Raw genomic sequence first — 19144 nt, forward strand, 5'->3', positions numbered from 1 at the left:
TTTCCCAGACAATGTGTCTGTATTCTTCCTGAACCTTTATTAGAACCTAATTATTTGCTTAGCACCTAGCATAGAAATTGAATTTTACAGTGTGGATTGCCAGCTTCATTGGTCTGAACTGCTATTTCAGAAACCAAGATTTTAATCTACCCAACATAAACAAAACCAAACCACCCTATGTCCTCAAGACAAGATTTATCCACAGACAGAACACTTCAAAGATCTTAGATTAAAAAGTAATTGCGAACGTTAGAAAAATTACTAACCACTAAACATCTTTGCTTTGGGCCAGCAGCACTATGGGAATGGGGCTGTGTTTATACATAGAAGTTTTATACACGTTTAGTACTTATTTCCAGTAATGCTGAGGACATCATCCATTGTAGGATGTGCAAGGCTTTCATTAGACATGTAGCAAAGAGATGGACTGTTCCTGCAGTGCCCAAGGATAACATGCCTGCTTCCAGCATGGATCCTCCCTCTCCCAGTACTCATGGCCTCTGCAGACAGAGGAACAGAAACAAAACCCTCTCTGGGATTGGGGAGGGAAACAGGTTCACTCCAGGAGAAGCTCATAAGTCCCATAGAGAGCTCTTGGAACCACAAATCATGCTTAGTCAATATGGAAATCCTCCACCACCATTCTATTTCTCTAATGACATGTACATTGGTTCCTGTTTGCAGATGCCACCAGTTCTCTAAAGAAAGAGAAACTTTTCCATGAGGTTTTGCATGTATGTGAAGCTATTGAAACCCTACATCCTCCAGACCACATAACCCCCTCATCTCCCGTGTGGGCCATGGCTTCACAGAGCACATTCTGCAAGTGTTGGGAAAGGAAGCAGCGAACAAAGCAAATGATCCTCCAGCCACCACCTCCCCTTCCTGAAAAGGTACATACGTCAGTCATTTAAGTAAGTTTGACACAGACACAGTTGGGTTTTCTGGTTTGTTGTTGTTGGGGTTTTTTGGCTGAAGTTTGTGAGCAAGATGAAGAGAAGAAAATAGTTGTCAGTCACAATGACTCCCAGTTTTTTACTCAACAGGCAAACAATGAAATTTCAGTTCATAACCCACTCTTACAGGACAAGTTTATTGAACTGATTGTGTTTAGGGTTAATCAAAGGCTCATTTAATACTGAAGCCTTGAGCCATTAAAATTGATTTTGAATATGTACACCACCATGCAAGCATGAGTTTCTGCAACAGCAAAGCTCTGATTATTCGTTTACTACTGAGCCGCTTAGGACAACTCACTCTGCTCCTCTGAACATGTGTTTCTTCTACCAGCCTTCAAGTAGTCTTCTCTCATTAAAAGTTTGTTTTTCATGTTTGTCCAGGGACCAACTCATTACGCTCCTGACTACCCTGGGCTTCTCTAGGCATTACTATAAATCATTACTATAAATATTAGTAACATTTAACTCCTCAAGTATAGTATTCTTTATAAAAAAGATAAGTGATGTACACTGATTGTCTCCCTATTGCAACCTTCTTTACTCTCACTGAATAATTACTTTTCCTTCAGGATCTAAGGCCAAATAGCTATTGCTGCCAATGACTATTATATAAGACATTAAATCAGCAGTAATGTATTAAAATAAACATTAAACAATTAGTTATTAATGATGCCTAATCCAACCCAGGAATCAAAATCTTTTTGTGCTGTCTATTTTGGTCATAGGTATTGTATGGATGGCAGGAAAAACATCGATCAGTACCAGGTTGCCATAATTTTAGGGAGGTAACTATAGTTTATAGGGAACTAAATTCAGAAGCTGTTTCACTGCTCACAAAATATAGCAAAAGGTTTTCAGTTTTTACTAAAAAAAAGAGATATAAATGATAGCTTTGTAAGTAAGATGATGTAACATGGAGGTGGAACACAGGCTTGACTTTCTTCACAAATTTCAAGGGTATTCGAGGAGCACTCATTTACAGCTCAATAAGTCAAGTTCAGGTTATTAACAGCTTCAAGGAGGAACGCATTTTTAAATCTGAGGTTCTTGTTTAACTCTTCCTCCAGAGCTGCTTCAGCACAGAATTATAATCAGGACTATTGATCCAAACAGACCAAGTTCACAGCCTACTTTTCTAGCATCTTGTTTTTAAATGTCAAGCTTATCTCACAAAGCTGCAGAAACATAGCTGCTAGCACTGCCCAATGCTCCATAAATCAGTCTATTCCTAGCACTAATTATCCCAAGCAGCTGTTATCCTCCATTTGATCTTTAGTATCCAGGAAATCTTTTCTTCAAAGACTAATTTAACCAGAGAACATTTAGTGTGTGCCATATTTGGAGATAAAATGCATCTGTGTTACTTAAAGGCCATGTACCCTGTTGGGCGTTTTCAGAAAAGCCCCATTAACCCCCCTACAAGTTCACAATGGTTAAAAAAAAGGCCATTTCATTAGGAAAAAGAACAGCACAGTTACTTGTACTGAGGTATAATCCCCAGAATAAAAGAGGAGGGAGTGCTAAGCTAGAGAAGTGTAAAGGACTATGCATACAATCTAATTGCACAACTTTTTCTCCCAGGTTGTTTCCACATCTAAAAGCTTGCCAGAGAAAGATTAAAAACTCAGTGACATGGTATTATAGCATACAGCTCACATAGCCACCCCTGCTGTGAGCTTATATACATTCATAAACCCTTATATCTTCATTATCCAACATTTGCTATAGATGCAATGGTTTTTCACTATCTGCAGGAATCAGAGCAGGATCTGCAATTAGTTCAGAAGTGTCTAAAGGATCTGTGAAATACAAATGCACCCTGGTGTACATCTCACGCATCACTCCTTTACACACAGTCTTTGATAGCACCAGCTTCCTCACGAATTCCCAATTAATGCAATTAACTCCTAGGTTACACCCTTGATGTTGATGCCTCGCAGCAAAATGCACGACTACTTTCACATACAGACCTGTGGGCTGAGCCCTTTGCTCAGCTGGGACATGCACCCCACTTCTCCCTCTCCGGCCAACACTCGCCCTGTCCCAGGCAGACATGCTGGCCTGAAGCAGGATGAGCTCAGTTTCACACCTTTCCTGAACCTATGTGGAAATCAAACACCTCGCCTCACTCAACCACAGTAATCCCAGGGTGATTAAATAAAACCCTCGCTTTTCCAGTTTTTCAGGAAACTCTTACACTAACCAAACTTTACCACTGATCCTGTTGCAAATGAGCAGAGGGAACAGTGATGTTGTCATGACTGACTGACAGGGACTGTAGACAGAGAACGGGCTGTTCTGTTGCTGTCAGCAAACAGCATCATCCTTTCTTTGGTGACTGCATGCCTCCTCAGTTCCAGCTGATCAAATCCCACCTTCCAAGGTTACAGCAGTACTAGAGAAATAAGAGATCACTGGTCTGAGAACCACTTTATGCAGGCAAATTAATATATAAGTACTACAAGTATTACTGGATAAGTAATAAAAAAAACCCCACACACACAATCTATCACAGTAATCCTGATTTCTAATACTCAGGAAGTATTTTATGTAACAAGTACTATCCAGTGCACGAACTCTTCATGACACAGATGATGCAAAAAGTGTAATTCAGTGCACTCAAAACTCTACATGCATCACAAAACTAATTCTGCAAGGTCAGCCTCCACTTTGCAACAGCAACAGGATTATCCTTACACAGAAGAATTTGGTAAAGAAGCCAAGCAGTCAACCCAAAATAAATACAGTATCAGGTATAGCACTAACTCAACCCTTTCACTGTTATTACAGCTGCTAGCACACTGACAAAGAATATTTACAACATGCTATACTAAATGTTGCAGGACAAATACTTGGTAGCAATTCTGCAGTCTATGCCTTCCGATACTGAACCATCTGCATTTTCTGTTACAAACTGGGTCTAGATTCAGCAGCTAGATTATTGCTTACAGAAGGATTTACTGGATTTACTGTTCAGTTTCATAAGCAATGATGTATTTATTCTGCAAGAATAATGTTTTATATTGTTACCATATTCAGTTGTTACTATCCCATCAAGTGTTTACATAATAATAATTAAAAAAAAAGTAGAATTATTTATTTCAGAGGAAAGGGAAGAAAGAAAACTACCTGTAGTGAGATAAGCAGTGGCTGATGCTCTCATCACCTCAGGAGAGCACTACAGCATGCCCCTTTCACCTCAGCAGCTGACACCAACTGCAGAACATGCCTACACGACACACTTGAGACAGGTCAATTTAGCATCACTTCAGCTTCACCCCAGATGTCTGCCTCTTCACAGGACAAATATCCAAAGTGGCAGAGAACACTGGACAAGTTCACTGGACAAGTTCCTGTGTGATGTACTCTAGGTTACCCTGCTCTTGCAAGGGGTTTAGTCTAGATGATCTTTTGAGGTCCCTTCCAACCCTTGGGATTCTGTGAGAAGGCAGGCTGCAGGGGGATGGTTATGAATTTCACAGGGTGCACAGCTTACACAGAAGGGGGACACCACGACTGGTTGACCAGAGTCTTTCAGATCTCACCACAGACCTTTCAGTGAAAGCCTGGTATCCCTCAAATGGTATGTCACTGTACTTAGCTTCTTCATGGAGCACATTTGGGGCTAACTTTGAGGCTTAACAGCCAACCCTCTCTTCCCAGAGAGAAGTGTCTGAGGTCAGCTTTTATCTAGCCCCAAACCCCTGGCATCTCCCTTTCCTAGGAAAATCCCACCCCTCCAGAGACAGCAGCTCACTGAACTGGACAATGAGCAGCAGCAGCAGCAAGCCAGGAGGTAGCAGTTCCCTCAGAAAGGAGTGGTCTCTTTAAGTCAGCAGGCTCTACACTGTCCCCAGGAATTTACCAGCAGCAGTGACCCCAACTCTGAATGCAGTCAATGTCCTATTAAAAGCAACAATGCAATGACACTTTAGGAAAGTTTCAGTCAGGTATGTTCTTATACCCCCTGCTGATACTGAGCACTGCCCAGTGTTGCTTGAAACTATTTAAGTACCTAGACCCTGAACAGACTCTAGGGTTTGTAACAAAAGCAATCCTACCTCTGAATCCTAGTCAAAGCAGTTGCCAGGACTGCTGGCTTAGTTAAATCCCGAAGAACATAGCTGAAGGATCTCTCGATAAAAGCCATTTTTGGGAATTGCACAAGTTTTAGCCAATGATGGAATATGAGCTGGCATTTGTTCAGAAGGGGTAAGGAGGTATTTTTGATAGCAGTAAGACATTTCAGTGGTAAGTTAGGGACAAGAAGCAAAGTATGAGGTATGTGACACTGAAAAGTAAGGATTCATATCATTCTTAAAGACACAGAAGGAAAAATATATGGCTTATATATGGCTTAGGAATGTATGTTGGCTTCTCAGCTCCCTAAATCAGCCTGGCCATCCCAGTACTGAGCAGCCAGGAAACAAGCTGCAGGATGGCTGGTTGCATGTTACCAGGAAGATCTCAGTAATGAAGTTAGCTGGAACCACTTTAATGGAAAGCTCTGCCATAAAGTACCAGCTTGTGGAAAGCAAAGCTCTTCCCAGCAGAATTTTATCTGTGATGAAAACATATTTCCAAATGCCAAAACCATAATTTTGACTCTTTTTAGGATTAAACCATTTTAACATCTTACTTGAAAATGGCTCATTATGTAATATGAAATGAAAGAGGGTGAGGTGTCACAATCTGAACAAAGCATTTTAGTTTAAAATGCAAGCTTTTAGAATTTTTGCTTCATAAGCAACTGACTTCTTAGTGAGTGGGTGTTTCATTTCATGCTGGAACAAGATATTTTAGTTGCTGTACCCTTTAAAGCAGAATTTCCCCTCAAAGTGAGGATTCCAGGCTCTGCTCAGCATTAAGCACTAGTTCTTGCCATCTTTTGAATTTGATATTCTGCAGTGGCACAAACCACAGGAACTTTTCAGTCAAGATATGACCAAATCAGACAGCAAATACAGTCCCTTTCTTTCTAGGAAAAGAAGAAAAAAAATATTAGCATTTATTTATTTTATTTTTTTAACACCAAAACAGGAAAGAAATTTTACTTGATCTTGGGAGTTAAGAAACTGAAATTAGCCTCAAAATAGCCCTGTGGGATAGCAAATTGTGTAATCGTGAAGATTTGGTAAGTTCATAAGGAAATGATCAGACAGTTTGCCAATTTAGAATTTATATTACAGCTTTGTGCTTACAGTGGAGAATATCAGCAAGAGAAGATGGCCTCAGCTGAAGCATTCTGAGCTAGCCAGCCAAGGGCTTCTACAGACACACACCAGCAAGCTTTCTGGGGCTAGCACAGGTCGTCCTGAAGAGCTGGCTGAAGACAATGAGGGGGTGGTCTCTCATAGGGTTTAACAACGCTACTGCTCATCAGGTGATCAAAGATGTCAAAAAATCATTATTTCAAAATCCATGCACATCCCATCAGCAACACAATTACACTTTGAATCTGGGAACTTAGTTGATGGTTAGAGACAATGGAGCAGCACAGCCCTGTACCAGAACTTTATTGACTTGCTGCTCTGTTAAACTACTTCTCCTCACACTGCTTCCCCAGGTCTCAGCATTCTGGCTGTGCCACTCAAAGACTAGTTCCAAGATCATATTCTCATCAAGTAATCATGCAATGCACTACCTAAAAACTCCCCAGGATTGTTCAGTTAGTGATTAGTTGTCAGCCTTTAATGCAGAGATAGCATTTTTCATGTGGGTAACTTCCAAAACTGCATAAAATACTATGACAGTAAACTCCAAATGGTGTTAAAAAACAAGAATCGTTACCCTTGCAAAGCATCAACTTCTTGTTCTCTGTTCCACACAGCTGGTATTACATTTCCTAACATTCACTTTTCTTTCTCCCAGACTCACTGACAGATCTCCAGAATACAAAATTGAAGTAACATTAACAAATACTAAACATGACACACATCTACTAATCGAAATTTTTCTTCACAGCCTGGTGCACAGCAACAAATTATGCTGTTTGCATAACTGTTTCTCCTCCAAACCTAGTGTTAAAAGGAAAGTAATCCTTCTCTGCTCAGACTGAGAATGTCTCTCATTTGCAATAAGCTTTCACAATTCCCAGAATCTTGGCTGGCTGAAGCTGAATGAAATATGATAATCAAACTGCATTTCATTTTATATCCACCACTATAGATAGCTCTTTGGAAGGGTTCTCCAGTAATATTTTTAAGCATCACACAATTTGTTAACAATGCTGGTTAACAATGAACAAGCCAGTTAAGATCACACTTGCATCTCAGTCACTTTTCTTCATGCAGAGCCCATAGCCACTGGCAGGTGAACTTCACCATCCCTATCAGAACTGCTGCCATGTGGCCCGATGCAGCTTATGGACCAAGCACACTGCTACCATACTCTCTGAGCCAAGCTCTGGCATTTCTAAACACAGGTTTTCTCCTTTTCTAACTCTCCCATTACTTCACTCCTTGCAAACCAGCACAGGACACAGGGTGGATTAAAAAATCCTTGCTCACCAATCCTCAGCCCATCCCTACATCTTGAGTCATAAATAACAGAGAAAGTATTCACTCTCTGCAGCAGAACTAACAGCAATAATTAGAAAAACCAACAACAACATCAATATTCTATTTATTTACACATGTATTGCTACAAGTAGGCAATTGACTGTAAATAAAATTTAGTATACCTTTTGGCATCAGTTTAAACAAACAACGTAGGCTGACCACGACATGTTCAAGCTCATGGTTCTATTTCATTCCATTTCCCCTTCCCCACAAAAAGGTTTCAAGGACAAAACATCAGGTAGGACTAAATTACAATTAGTTAGGAAAAACAAATAGTAGCCACAAGCAACATTTCTTAAGTAAGCACTTCAAAAAGCCATAGCATCAATTTAAAGGATCAAATTCATTAGTCCCCATGGAGGGTAGAAACTAGTAATGTAACCAAGCACACAAATACAGATGAGGTAAAAGGAAAGCTACTGAACTGAAATATGCAGCCAATTGAGTCATTTGAGGATGACTCACACAAAATGAGACTCCATAAGTAAACCCCCTATTTTAGCCACATCAAAGGACGAATGTACTTTTGGTAGATCAATTTAACAGTTATCGCTATAAAAAGTTACTGAAACAGATTGATCTGGCTTTAAACATCAAAGCTCCTTAGTTAAATTTAAAATGTATTAGACTAACACCTTGAAAATGAGACATGGTTTTCTAAATGAACAACCTGTTTCACATCCACTTGGAAATCTAAATTAGAGTTGGAGATGAAAAGAACAAGTACGTGATAGCCTCTCTCAGTTGCAAATGCAACACTGGAAAATGCAGACATTAATACCTTTTATTTTCAATACAGACATCCTCCTCCAAAACATATTTCAGATGTTAAAGTGAGGAATATGAAAAGAAAATACAAATGTGAAATTTGGCTCCTAATTTACACCAACAGAGATGGGGGGAAGTGGCAGAATTGCCACAGTAGTGGAGTCGCCGAGTAACTCAATTGTTCATAAATAAAGAAAAAGTAAGCCAGAGCAATTGAAATGTTCCAGATTAAAGTAACTCAATTGTTCATAAATAAAGGAAAAGTAAGCCAGAGTAATTCAGAAGTTCCACATTAAAGATGTTCCAGATTGAGATGTTCCACATTTACACAACTCCAAGAGTAGATCAAACTACTGGGAAGTTAGTGGGACATGTAAGCCACATACATAATTTGACCTGCATAAATTATTACAAGTGTTTGTCCCATGTTACAAGGCATCTGACCCAGACTAACAATCACATATTACCAGGTTGGAAGGAACTTCAAGAACCATCTGGTCCAACCTTTCCTAGCAAAAGAACAGTCTACCCAAGATGGTCCAGCATCTAGTCCAGCTGAACCTTTAAAGTGTTCACCACTTCCCCAAGGAGATTACACCAATGGTTGCTTATTCTCATGGAAAGTTTTCCTTTCCTCCAAGAACGTTATGAAATCAAGTTGACCAGTCAGTCTCACCTCTGTGCCTGGCAAAATCTTGGAGCAGATTCTCCTGGAAGGCATGCTAGGGCACATGAAAAACAACAAGGTGCTTGGTGACAGCCAGCATGGCTTCACTAGGGGGAAATCCTGCCTGACCAATTTGGTGGCCTTCTATGATGGGGCTACAGAAATGATGGACAGGGATAGAGCAGTTGACGTCATCTACCTGGACTTGTGCAAAACGTTCAACACTGTCCCACACAACATCCTTGTCTCTAAATTGGAGAGACATCAATTTGATAGGTGGACCACTCGGTGGATAAAGAACAGGCTGGATGGCCACACTCAAAGAGTTGTGGTCAATGGCTCAGTGTCCAGCTGGAGACCAGTAACAAATGGTGTCCCTCAGGGATCGGTGTTGGGATTGGTCTTGTTTAATATCTTTGTCGCTGACATGGACAATGGGATTGAGTGCACCCTCAGCAAGTTTGCCGATGACACCAAGCTGCATGGTTGGGTTGATAGGCTGGAGGGAAGGAATGCCATCCAGAGGGTCCTTGACACGCTTGTGAGGTGGGCTGATGCCAACCTCATGAAGTTTAACCATGCCAAGTGCAAGGTCCTACACCTGGGTCAGAGCAATCCCAGGCACAGCTACAGGTTGGGCAAAAAGGAAATTCAGTGCAGCCCTGTGGAGAAGGACTTGGGGGTGTTGGTCAATGAGAAAATGAACATGAGCCGGCTGCAGTGTGTGCTTACAGCCCAGAAAGCAACCATATCCTGGGCTGCATCAAAAGGAGTGTGACCAGCAGGTCAAAGGAGGTGATCCTGCCCCTCTACTCTGCTCTTGTGAGACCTCACTTGGAGCATTGTGTGCAGTTCTGGTGTCCTCAACATAAAAAGGACATGAAACTGTTGGAACAAGTCCAGAGGAGGCCACGAGGATGATCAGGGGACTGGAGCACCTCCTATATGAAGACAGGCTGAGAAAGTTGGGGCTGTTCAGCCTGGAGAAGAGAAGGCTGTGTGGAGACCTCATAGCAGCCTTCCAGTATCTGAAGGGGGCCTACAGGGATGCTGGGGAGGGACTATTCATTAGGGACTGTAGTGATAGGACAAGGGGTAATGGGTTGAAACCTAAACAGCAGAGGTTTAGATTGGATCTAAGGAAGAAATTCTTTCCTGTTAGGGTGGTGAGGTACTGGAATGGGTTGCCCAGGGAGGTTGTGAATGCTCCATCCCTGGCAGTGTTCAAGACCAGGTTGGATGAAGCCTTGAGTGATATGGTTTAGTGTGAGGTGTCCCTGCCCATGGAAGGGGGGTTGGAACTAGATGATCTTAAGGTCCTTTCCAATCCTAACTATTCTATGATTTTATGATTCTAAATTCAACCAATATTAGCTGTGTTAATGGTCCATAGTTATTGTATTAAAACTGTTCTTACAAACTTAATCTTTCACCCTATAAACTAAAATTTGTGAATGTCTGCCTTGGTTTTATAACAAGTGTGCAAGGAAGAAGAAGGATGGAGAAAACAGGCAAGTAGATACTTAATGCAGGAGGAAAAAGACAGGGAACAACATATGAAAAAGAGTAAGAACAATGTGAAGCCAATTCAGAGACTGGGAGTAGTCTGACTGAGACAGAGGTAGACACGGCACAGTAAACAAGGTGTAGTGAGGGGAAAACAAAACAGGGTGAGAAATCCAGTATTTAAACACTGGGATCAAGTAAATAAATCTAATAAGGGGTTCAAAAAGGGAAGAAATTGAAGATGGGACAGGATACAAATTTTAGAGGGATGAAGCTAGGAAAGACAAAACAGACGCTTAGTCTAGACATGCAAGTATTTTTGCATATCTAAGTTACACTTATCCAGAGATACCTGATGATGGTCATCTTGCCCAGTCCTCTCCTAACCAACTCACACAATTGAAACATCAGGCAAAGTTTTCCCAGTTTCCTCTGAGTGAGTTCTACGTCCTGAGAGAAGAGTTGATGCCACAGGGACAGAAACATGTTCTGAGAAGTTGAGTATGCTTCATGGCCTGATCTTGTACCAGGAACTCTGTCCATCCCCCAGGAACACACAGAGTACCAAACTACGCCCAAATGATGCCAGCTTGTGCTGGTTCTCTATCCAGTTAAGATCCACTCAGATCATAAGTATCACTAATAAGAATATACATAAAACTCTGTATTTCTCCAGTTGGACTGCAGCTAAAATGCTTAGCTTCAGCTCACTCTGTCAAGAGCTTCTAAACAACCTCCACAACCATGTAGGAATTAATGATCTTATAGTTCTAATTAAGAAGCCATTTATCACCATTTTTTTAACTACCTCACACATGGTACCTAATACTTGCTTTGCAAACAGCACTTGACAGCCTGACTCAAAATCTTTTCATCCAATTATTGCCTGATCACATTCGTAAACCACCTCCCTTCACATTTAAGGAAGTGATATGACAGTCATCTGCCTATGAAACCAGATACACCTCTCTCTCTGTACGAAATACAAGTCTGTCTCCCTCTGCTGGCTCTGCATTAAATGAAATCAGGAGAAGAAAGGCAAACTAGAAAGCTAATAACATTCATTGTCATCTTAGAGAATTCTATACAGGAGGCAATGCTGAAATAGCAGAATAATACTTATCTTTAATCGTAGTTTCTAAGTAAGAATTGTAGTTTCTCTATTCTTATGAAAGAGAATACTGAGAGTCTCTCTGAACACAGCACAAGACCCATTACCATGTACATTACAGGTACATAGCACCACAGCTACACAGCACCAAATTAATGATCTCTGTGCGATTTTCTACTAAAATTATTTTTCCACTAAGAATACGAGAGAATATTACAAACTTTCTGTTAACATAACTTTATCTTATTTTACATTAAATCAGATCTAAGCATTCCTGTTTGCCTCTAGCCAGACTGAGTTACAATTGAGCAAGATTATTTTACTTAGAGTTTATAGATAATACATGCCTTTTTTATTTATTATTAAAATGATGGGCAATCAAAACTCATGATTCAAGGAACTTCTAGTTTGCAATTTGAACAGTCAAAATATTTTTAGTAACATAAGCAAGCTGTCACTATATAAAATACAGGGAAAAAAGAATGAGATGCCTTTAGCATATTCTTTAGATGATAGCTGCAAGACCTTATTTTTTACTGAATTCTGCTCTTCTCAATTGATACAATTAAGCACATAAAGCACTCTCTTTCTAGGATAGATTTGAAATAGTTCACAATGCTACAGAACAAGTCTGCATCTTGTTACTATAAATAAGTCCAGATCAAAAGAATAAGAAAAATGTGTGCCTAGAAACCATATTTACCATCAGGCCAACACTGTGATTTCTCTCTTACTGCTTTTCTTCACTGGAGTACTTTATGTTTAAAAGTATTACTAAAGTGAAACTGGTCGATCATCTTACAAAGTACAGTACAGTATACTGCCTTTAGCATATACCCAGCAGAACAATTTATCCTCCTGCAGCAGAGCCACAGAATTCATGCTTCTGACCAAAATGCATTTCACCCTGCAGTGAATTTTGTTTTCTATGGCAATACCTATTTGTATGCAAAATATACATCACCTCCTAGGGATAAGGGTTAACAGCATAATGAGAAAAAAAGTGATTCGGTTAATTCTTTGCAATTGTTTGTTCCTCCACATTTACTCTACCCATTCAAGAGTTCAAATGCTGCAGGGGCTGTGGCGGGTATCAGTATCCCTGACATACAAACCAGCCATGGGCTTCTAAAGCTGCCGGGGGGCCACCACTCTGTGCACTGAGCAGAGACCAAGAACCAGCACAGGCTAAATACTGATTAGTGGATGGCTCCCTCTGCGGTTTGCAAAACCTGCAGACACGGAACTTTCAGATACCAAAAACAGTTTTAAGCATAGTTCTTTAAACAGTACCTGGTTTTTCCCCTTTAGAAGCAGACTAAAGCAGCATAATACACACTTTACCAGAAAGTAAGGGAATTTATCAGCCTTGTAATTTCCTAACTAACTGAAGTTACCACTAAAAGTGAATTTGTCATGCAGTATTCAAAAAGAATCTGACAAAGCCAGAGTTAAACATCAAGACAATTTCTGTCTTTTCCTGAAACAGTATTTGCTTGCAATTGGTCTATAGATATTGCTTAAAAATAGCACCCAAGCATCTGAATGCAAACTGAAGATTAATTTAAAACTAGAATGCTACCTCTATATAGAGATTTCACTACATGCAGGGAAAATAAACTCCCCATGTGACAAGAGTATAAACATACCATGAAACTATATATATATATATATATATATACATATCAGGTGAAGAATCACTTATATTTTGAAACGTTAGTATGATAATGTAACTCCATGAAATTTTAATTTACCACTAAAAAAAAAACCAACATACTTCAAAAGGAAAAATATTTTAACAATTTTCCCATACTTACTTGATAAAGATTTTAGTATTACAGGATGTCATAATGTTAATGATGTACATGAAAGCATGTAATAAAGCTTTATGGCACATAACATTATATTGCAAGTATATGCTTTCATCAGAAAAACCTGGAACAATGAGAAAACTATAAATTAATAATAATGTTTCGAATATTTAAAAATGAGAGGATATCCTACAGAAATTCTAATTTCCAAGGGCTTTAGTGAGCAGAAACACCCTCTTACATTTTGGGGCAAAGGGGGAGGGTGCATTTTTTAATGTTCCACCATATTGCCTGTTCTTTTTTATAGTTAACAGAAGAGAAAACAGATCTTTCCACTATTAGCATTACAGTTTTGCTGAGACTTTAGGATTTCACTACATACTCAGCAGCTCTACTTCTCAAGCGACTCTAAGCAACCACCTTCTCCTGTGCACCCATTTCTACCACCCTCTGCAGAAACTGCAAGAAATAACTTAGTTTTTGATATAGTAGATATATTTCTGAAAATCCAGATTAATATAAGATTAAAATTAACATCAGGTAAATATGCTATATTAATAATAAAAATATGTCACTTAAAGAAATGTAATATATGTGCGATGTCACTGCCCATGGCAGGGGGGTTTGAAGTACATGATGTTGAAGTCCTGTCCAACCCTAACTACTCTATGATTATATAATATATACCTACACATGGTCTTCAAAAACCTGCATGCACATGCATGGCTATTAAGCAATAAATTGCATTTCTTTAAAACTTCAACTATCTCAGTTGTTATTAGCACATTTTAAACAAAATGCCCCATTAATGTGTGTGTAAAACAGTACCTGAAATTTGTGGAAACACATTCATATTTAGGATGAAATCCTATATCCCTTTCAGTCAATAGTTTTTTACCTAACAAACGAGGTCAGGATGCTCAGAAATCCAGAATTTCTAGTCAAATCCTCTAAATACTTAAACACAAACAAAATTCAAGTAGTCTCATTTAAAAGAGGACTACAATGTAGGCTCAAGTGTTAATGACACTGAGGACTCAGTTATCAAGCTGATGCTGAGAAGGAAAAAAAAATGTAGGTGAGAAGAAGAAATATGTCTACACAGCGCACAACAGGCAAGAACTTTCATGACAAGTTTAAGTAAAACAAAGGAACACTTTTAAAGGCTTTAAAATTAAGTTTCACGGTAAGAGACAAACCCTTCACTCAACTACATTAGCACATGCCACTACAGTGAGATTCTTTTATTAAATGTTTACATGCACCTCAAAGCTCCTACAATCATTTTTGTGAAAAGACCATGCTTTATTTACTGTACCTGAATATTTCTGTACCTGTCACGCTGCATGTTAATGAAAGAACAAGACAGGGAACATTAAGTTACTTTCATGTCCTTTCTAAAGGTATAATTTCTATTTATTTTTACATACAACATTACATGCAGTTGCACTTTGGCAGAACTAACAAAAGCACTTTGCCAAGTCAAATAAAAAGGTTTCACTGTACTGAAAGAGAAGGTTAAACAATTAATGAGCAACATTTCTCTTCTTTCCTGTGCACCCCCTCTGCAACTCCAAAAACACAGATGCTGATAAAGAGGCTTGAAAGAAGTAGAGTTGTTTTTACTAATACTTGTTATCTTTAATCAACTCAAGTAAAAGGAGTTACACGCTACTAACAATGCTCTAGGAAGACAATTGCATATGCTGCGTACAGTTTCCAGTAAGAAGAATTCCCTGCCAGCACCTCCCTTATGACCATATGAAAGCGCACAGTCAGACACAGCATGCACACCAAAAAATTCAGCCCGGGCTTTCTGTCAGTTAAAGGTGGAAAAAGCCTGGCAGACAACCTACAGTAAGGGTGCTGCACCAACACACAAGCTGAAGCCACAGCAGCACATCTAATTGAGCTAGTTGAACTTTGCCTGTTCCCAGATGTCACTTACATCACTGGAAGCCTGTTGTATCTAAGGAATTGCATAGCCTAGCCTCTCTACTTTAAATCAAGCGCAAGAGCTTAATTGAAATACTGCCTAGGTTAATGAAATAAACTGCTTACACTGGTATACACATACAGAGAAAGTACTTACGTCGCTTCTGTGAAACTGCCTGTAAACAAGCTGTGACGATATCACAGTTCTTCTGGACTTGATGTACAAGCCTGTCTTTCTGCTTCAGAAGACAAAGCAACCTTGACGACTGAACAGAAATTCTGTAGTTCAGTTCTCGTTTTATAGTTGTTAATTCATCAACATCTGCCAAGAAGCAAAGAAAATAATCTCAGTACAGGCCAAAACATTCACTTTCCTGTAGTTGGCATGCAAAGGGACTTGCCCCATGGACATTTACTTATACAAACTTGCTATAAATTACAAGTTCTGTAGACTATGATAATTCCAAACTACACATATTTCAGAGATCTGAGCCAGAGTCTTTAATTTTAAACTACAGCACCTTAACTGGCTGCACAGTGTATGAATCTTAGTAATTATACACTTATAAATTAGAAACATTGTGACAGATGTAGCCATAATATACCTACAGCAGTGCCACCAGGGGGTAAGCTTTAAATACAGTACCTTCCAGAAGCTGCCTGGGGAAAATGTACATGGGGAACAAGCAAATAGTAATGGACAAGGGAATATGCTCAAGAAAGCACCTAAAAAGCTAGAAATGCAACTGCAGGATGAGCACCAAGTGGGAAACTCCACTAAAATGCAAACCAGATGGCTTCAGTCATGGCCCCAACTATTTCCCCTGGTCAGTCACTCTGCCACCAGACTCCCTTAGTTCACAAACATATCTGGGCTGACTTCTAATATTCCTGCTGTCCCCATGTTGTGAGCTGCAGGTCCAGGACAAAACAGAGTTGCTGGGGAAATGTCTAAAGTCCATTATCTTTTTTAAGTCCTCGGCTCTGTTTTCAGAGGCACCCCCCACCAGGAAAAGCCTGGGTCTCGCCTATCACATTCAGATCTCTTCAGCTCTTCCCTGTAATAGCTGGGTACATCTGAACAGCTGTCTGTTCCCTGCGGCTAAGCATTCAAATCCTATCACTTTCAATCCAACCATGCCCCTCCTGATGCTGGAAGAAAAAGCAATAAAAAAATCTATACTTTAGTAACCTGATCCAATGAGAAAAATATTTATGCACCCAGAAAAAATGCTATTAGTGGGATAGTAAACAGTTCAACTTGTACAGCAAAACTCTTTCAATAAATCTGGAAAGCTTAAAGAAAAGGACAAATCAGGCTCAATCATGTTATAGTCAAGAGCAAGGCATGACTGCAAGGGAAAGGAACCACTGGTGAAAGAGTGCTGTACTTCATAGGCAGTACCCTGTTTCAGCACCTGCTGCTCATATGGAACTCCCTATCACACCAGGCAAAGGTGATTTAAAACCACATCCATATATTCTGAAAGAGAAAAAAAATCAAGTTTTATTCCTACTGACTTGTAGGAAGTAGTGAGCTGAATTTGTTCTTTCACTCTCCTGTCATTGAGCTGTCCCTGTAAAAACAATTAACTGCAGCAAATTACGAAAATGTATTCCTGAACAAGCAAATTTCCTGTGGAGTCCTGGATTGTCACAGGACACGGCGAACAACTTGAGCTACATCCTGCACTATCAGATGGCCTATCACCTCACTAAGAAGCCAAACACGGAAGCGGAAAGTTGTTTGCACAGGTCTGGAAAACAGGGGCATTTATTCACCTCTTGCCTTTTTCTTTTCCCCTAATCACAACCAAGAATGATTTAACACCAGGAGAAAAGAGGCCTTTATGCAGCTCTCCTCACCAGATCGACCTGTGATTGCAAGATCATTCTTTCACAAACGTGTGGTGTTGTGACTACTTTGCTTTCATAAGAATTCTTTGATGAATCCTTTTCATTTAGATTTTAGTCATCTGACTATTGCATTTACACGTTTTTATTACACTTATTTTTCTTTCCTGGAAGCCACACCTATAAATAACGTTTGCAGGTTTTGTAAACCTATAAATAAGGTTTACAATTGCCAGGTTTAGTTTAGGTCTACTAAACATAAAGGACTTGAAAAAGCAACTACCTTTTATGACAGAGGATGTGTGGAAAGCAAAGAAAAGGGAAAAGGAAACTGGCCATTGATTCATTACCGTAAGTGAGGAATAGCACTGAACTTACGGAAGCACAAAAGCTTATGCAATGACACAGAAACTCTAGTAGCAAGTGACTCCATTTTTGCTCCTGTGGCGCCTAAAATGAAGGAGAGAGGGCACAGCAGATGAAGTCTTGGTTTGAAAGAGATACCAGCTAACTGTGCACCAGAAGCTTCTAGGAGACATTGCCATACATAAAGGTTACTATAACAAGTAAAGGAGGATATGTGTGCATAGACACGGAGGCAGGAGAGAGAGGACTATACCCAGGACTATAGCAGGACTCTCTTGCAGGCAGAAGAGGGAAGCGGGGCAACAGAGGCAGCTGCCAGCCCGGGCAGGGCGGGGGGCAGGTACCTTTCAGGTACCTTTCAGGTCAAGTACCTTTCAGCCGCAGGTACTTGACCTGGCTTGGCCGCTGCTGCAGCTCCTGCAGGACACGGGAGCGGGCGCTGCCCGAAGAGGGAGCGGCCGCCTCAGCGGCGCTGTACAGCTCGGTGAGCAGCCCGCTCACCAGCGACGAGGTGCGGCTGGACCGACCGCTGCCAGCACCTTCCTCATCCTCCTCCTCCTCTTCCTCCTCGGCCAGGCTGTCAGCGCTGCTGCCCGCCCTGCCGCCCGGGCCGGACTCACCCGCCTCCATCTTCCGCAACACCCGCCGGCAGCGCCGAGTTCCGGGTTCGGCTGGGCCCGTTCCACAGCGGGGTGCGGGAGGGAGGGCGGGCGGCGGGAGGAGCCGCAGAACCCAGGCCGACAGGACAGTCCCCTACGGGCAGGAGTGCCGCTCGCAGCTCGACTCCCTCCCTGCCTACCGCACAGGGTGGTAGCGGCCGGCGGCGGGAGGTGTTGCACCTGCTGAGGGGCGGGACGGGGCGGGCGGTGGTGCCTCCCCTCACGGTAGTAGCTCTGCACGTCGGTCACCGCCGGGCACCGTCCTCGACGTGGTGCGGCTGCCACAGAGGCCACAGTAGTCCTGCCGGCTTTCCCGCTCTTGCTCCGTCGCCGGTGCGCTGGGCAGCCCCGAGTGACGGCCTGGTTCTGTTAGCATAGCTTCAGTAATGTAACAGTAAGACTGCAGTTGTGCAGCTGCAAGTCACCGTAACACAACATGAGCATGACTGATGGTGGGGCTCGTACGGGTTGGTTGCCGGGGGAAGCTGTGTCTCCGCCACACCTTGCTGTGCCCGGTGCTCATCGCACGGTAACGCCGCTCAGCTCCCTCCCCGGGCCTGCCTCAACGCACCGCCCGCCCGCAGCACGGCAGCACCGCTCCTGCTCCCGGCCTCAAGGTGTCTGCAGAGCCCAGCGCTGCCCGTTCCCCCATCATGATCCTTGTCTGCTTCTGCTTTCTGCTCTTCCTCAGCACTGATGAAACATTTCCCTGCAGGCCGAGAACGGTTTGGGACACACGAAGGGCATGGCAGCCATGCGGGCCAGACCGATGGGGCCAGCTTTGCAGCCTCGGCTAATTAACGTCGGGAATCCTGCACTAGAACAGTGTTTTACAGCCAAGAAAACCCCTCTCGGAGTAGAGCAGAGCACAGCACGGCCACGCTGACAGACACCGGCGAGAGGGACCGCCCCCCGCTCCCATGGCAACGGCTTCCCAGGGGGGCGTGG

At 41.6% G+C, this 19144-nt stretch overlaps 1 protein-coding gene across 1 annotated transcript; it reads right to left on the minus strand.

Annotated features, from left to right (window-relative positions):
* Positions 1-342: 342 nt before the first annotated feature.
* LOC117436195 (TBC1 domain family member 30-like) lies at positions 343-18167 on the minus strand. Its single transcript, XM_034062899.1, has 3 exons — positions 17909-18167; positions 15475-15639; positions 343-500 (listed from the first exon to the last, which is right to left on the minus strand). Exons 1-3 carry the CDS (start codon positions 18165-18167, stop codon positions 343-345), a joined length of 582 nt encoding a protein of 193 aa, XP_033918790.1.
* Positions 18168-19144: the final 977 nt, after the last annotated feature.

Source organism: Melopsittacus undulatus, chromosome 5 (assembly GCF_012275295.1).
Source record: "Melopsittacus undulatus isolate bMelUnd1 chromosome 5, bMelUnd1.mat.Z, whole genome shotgun sequence".
Taxonomy (NCBI): Eukaryota; Metazoa; Chordata; class Aves; order Psittaciformes; family Psittaculidae; genus Melopsittacus; species Melopsittacus undulatus.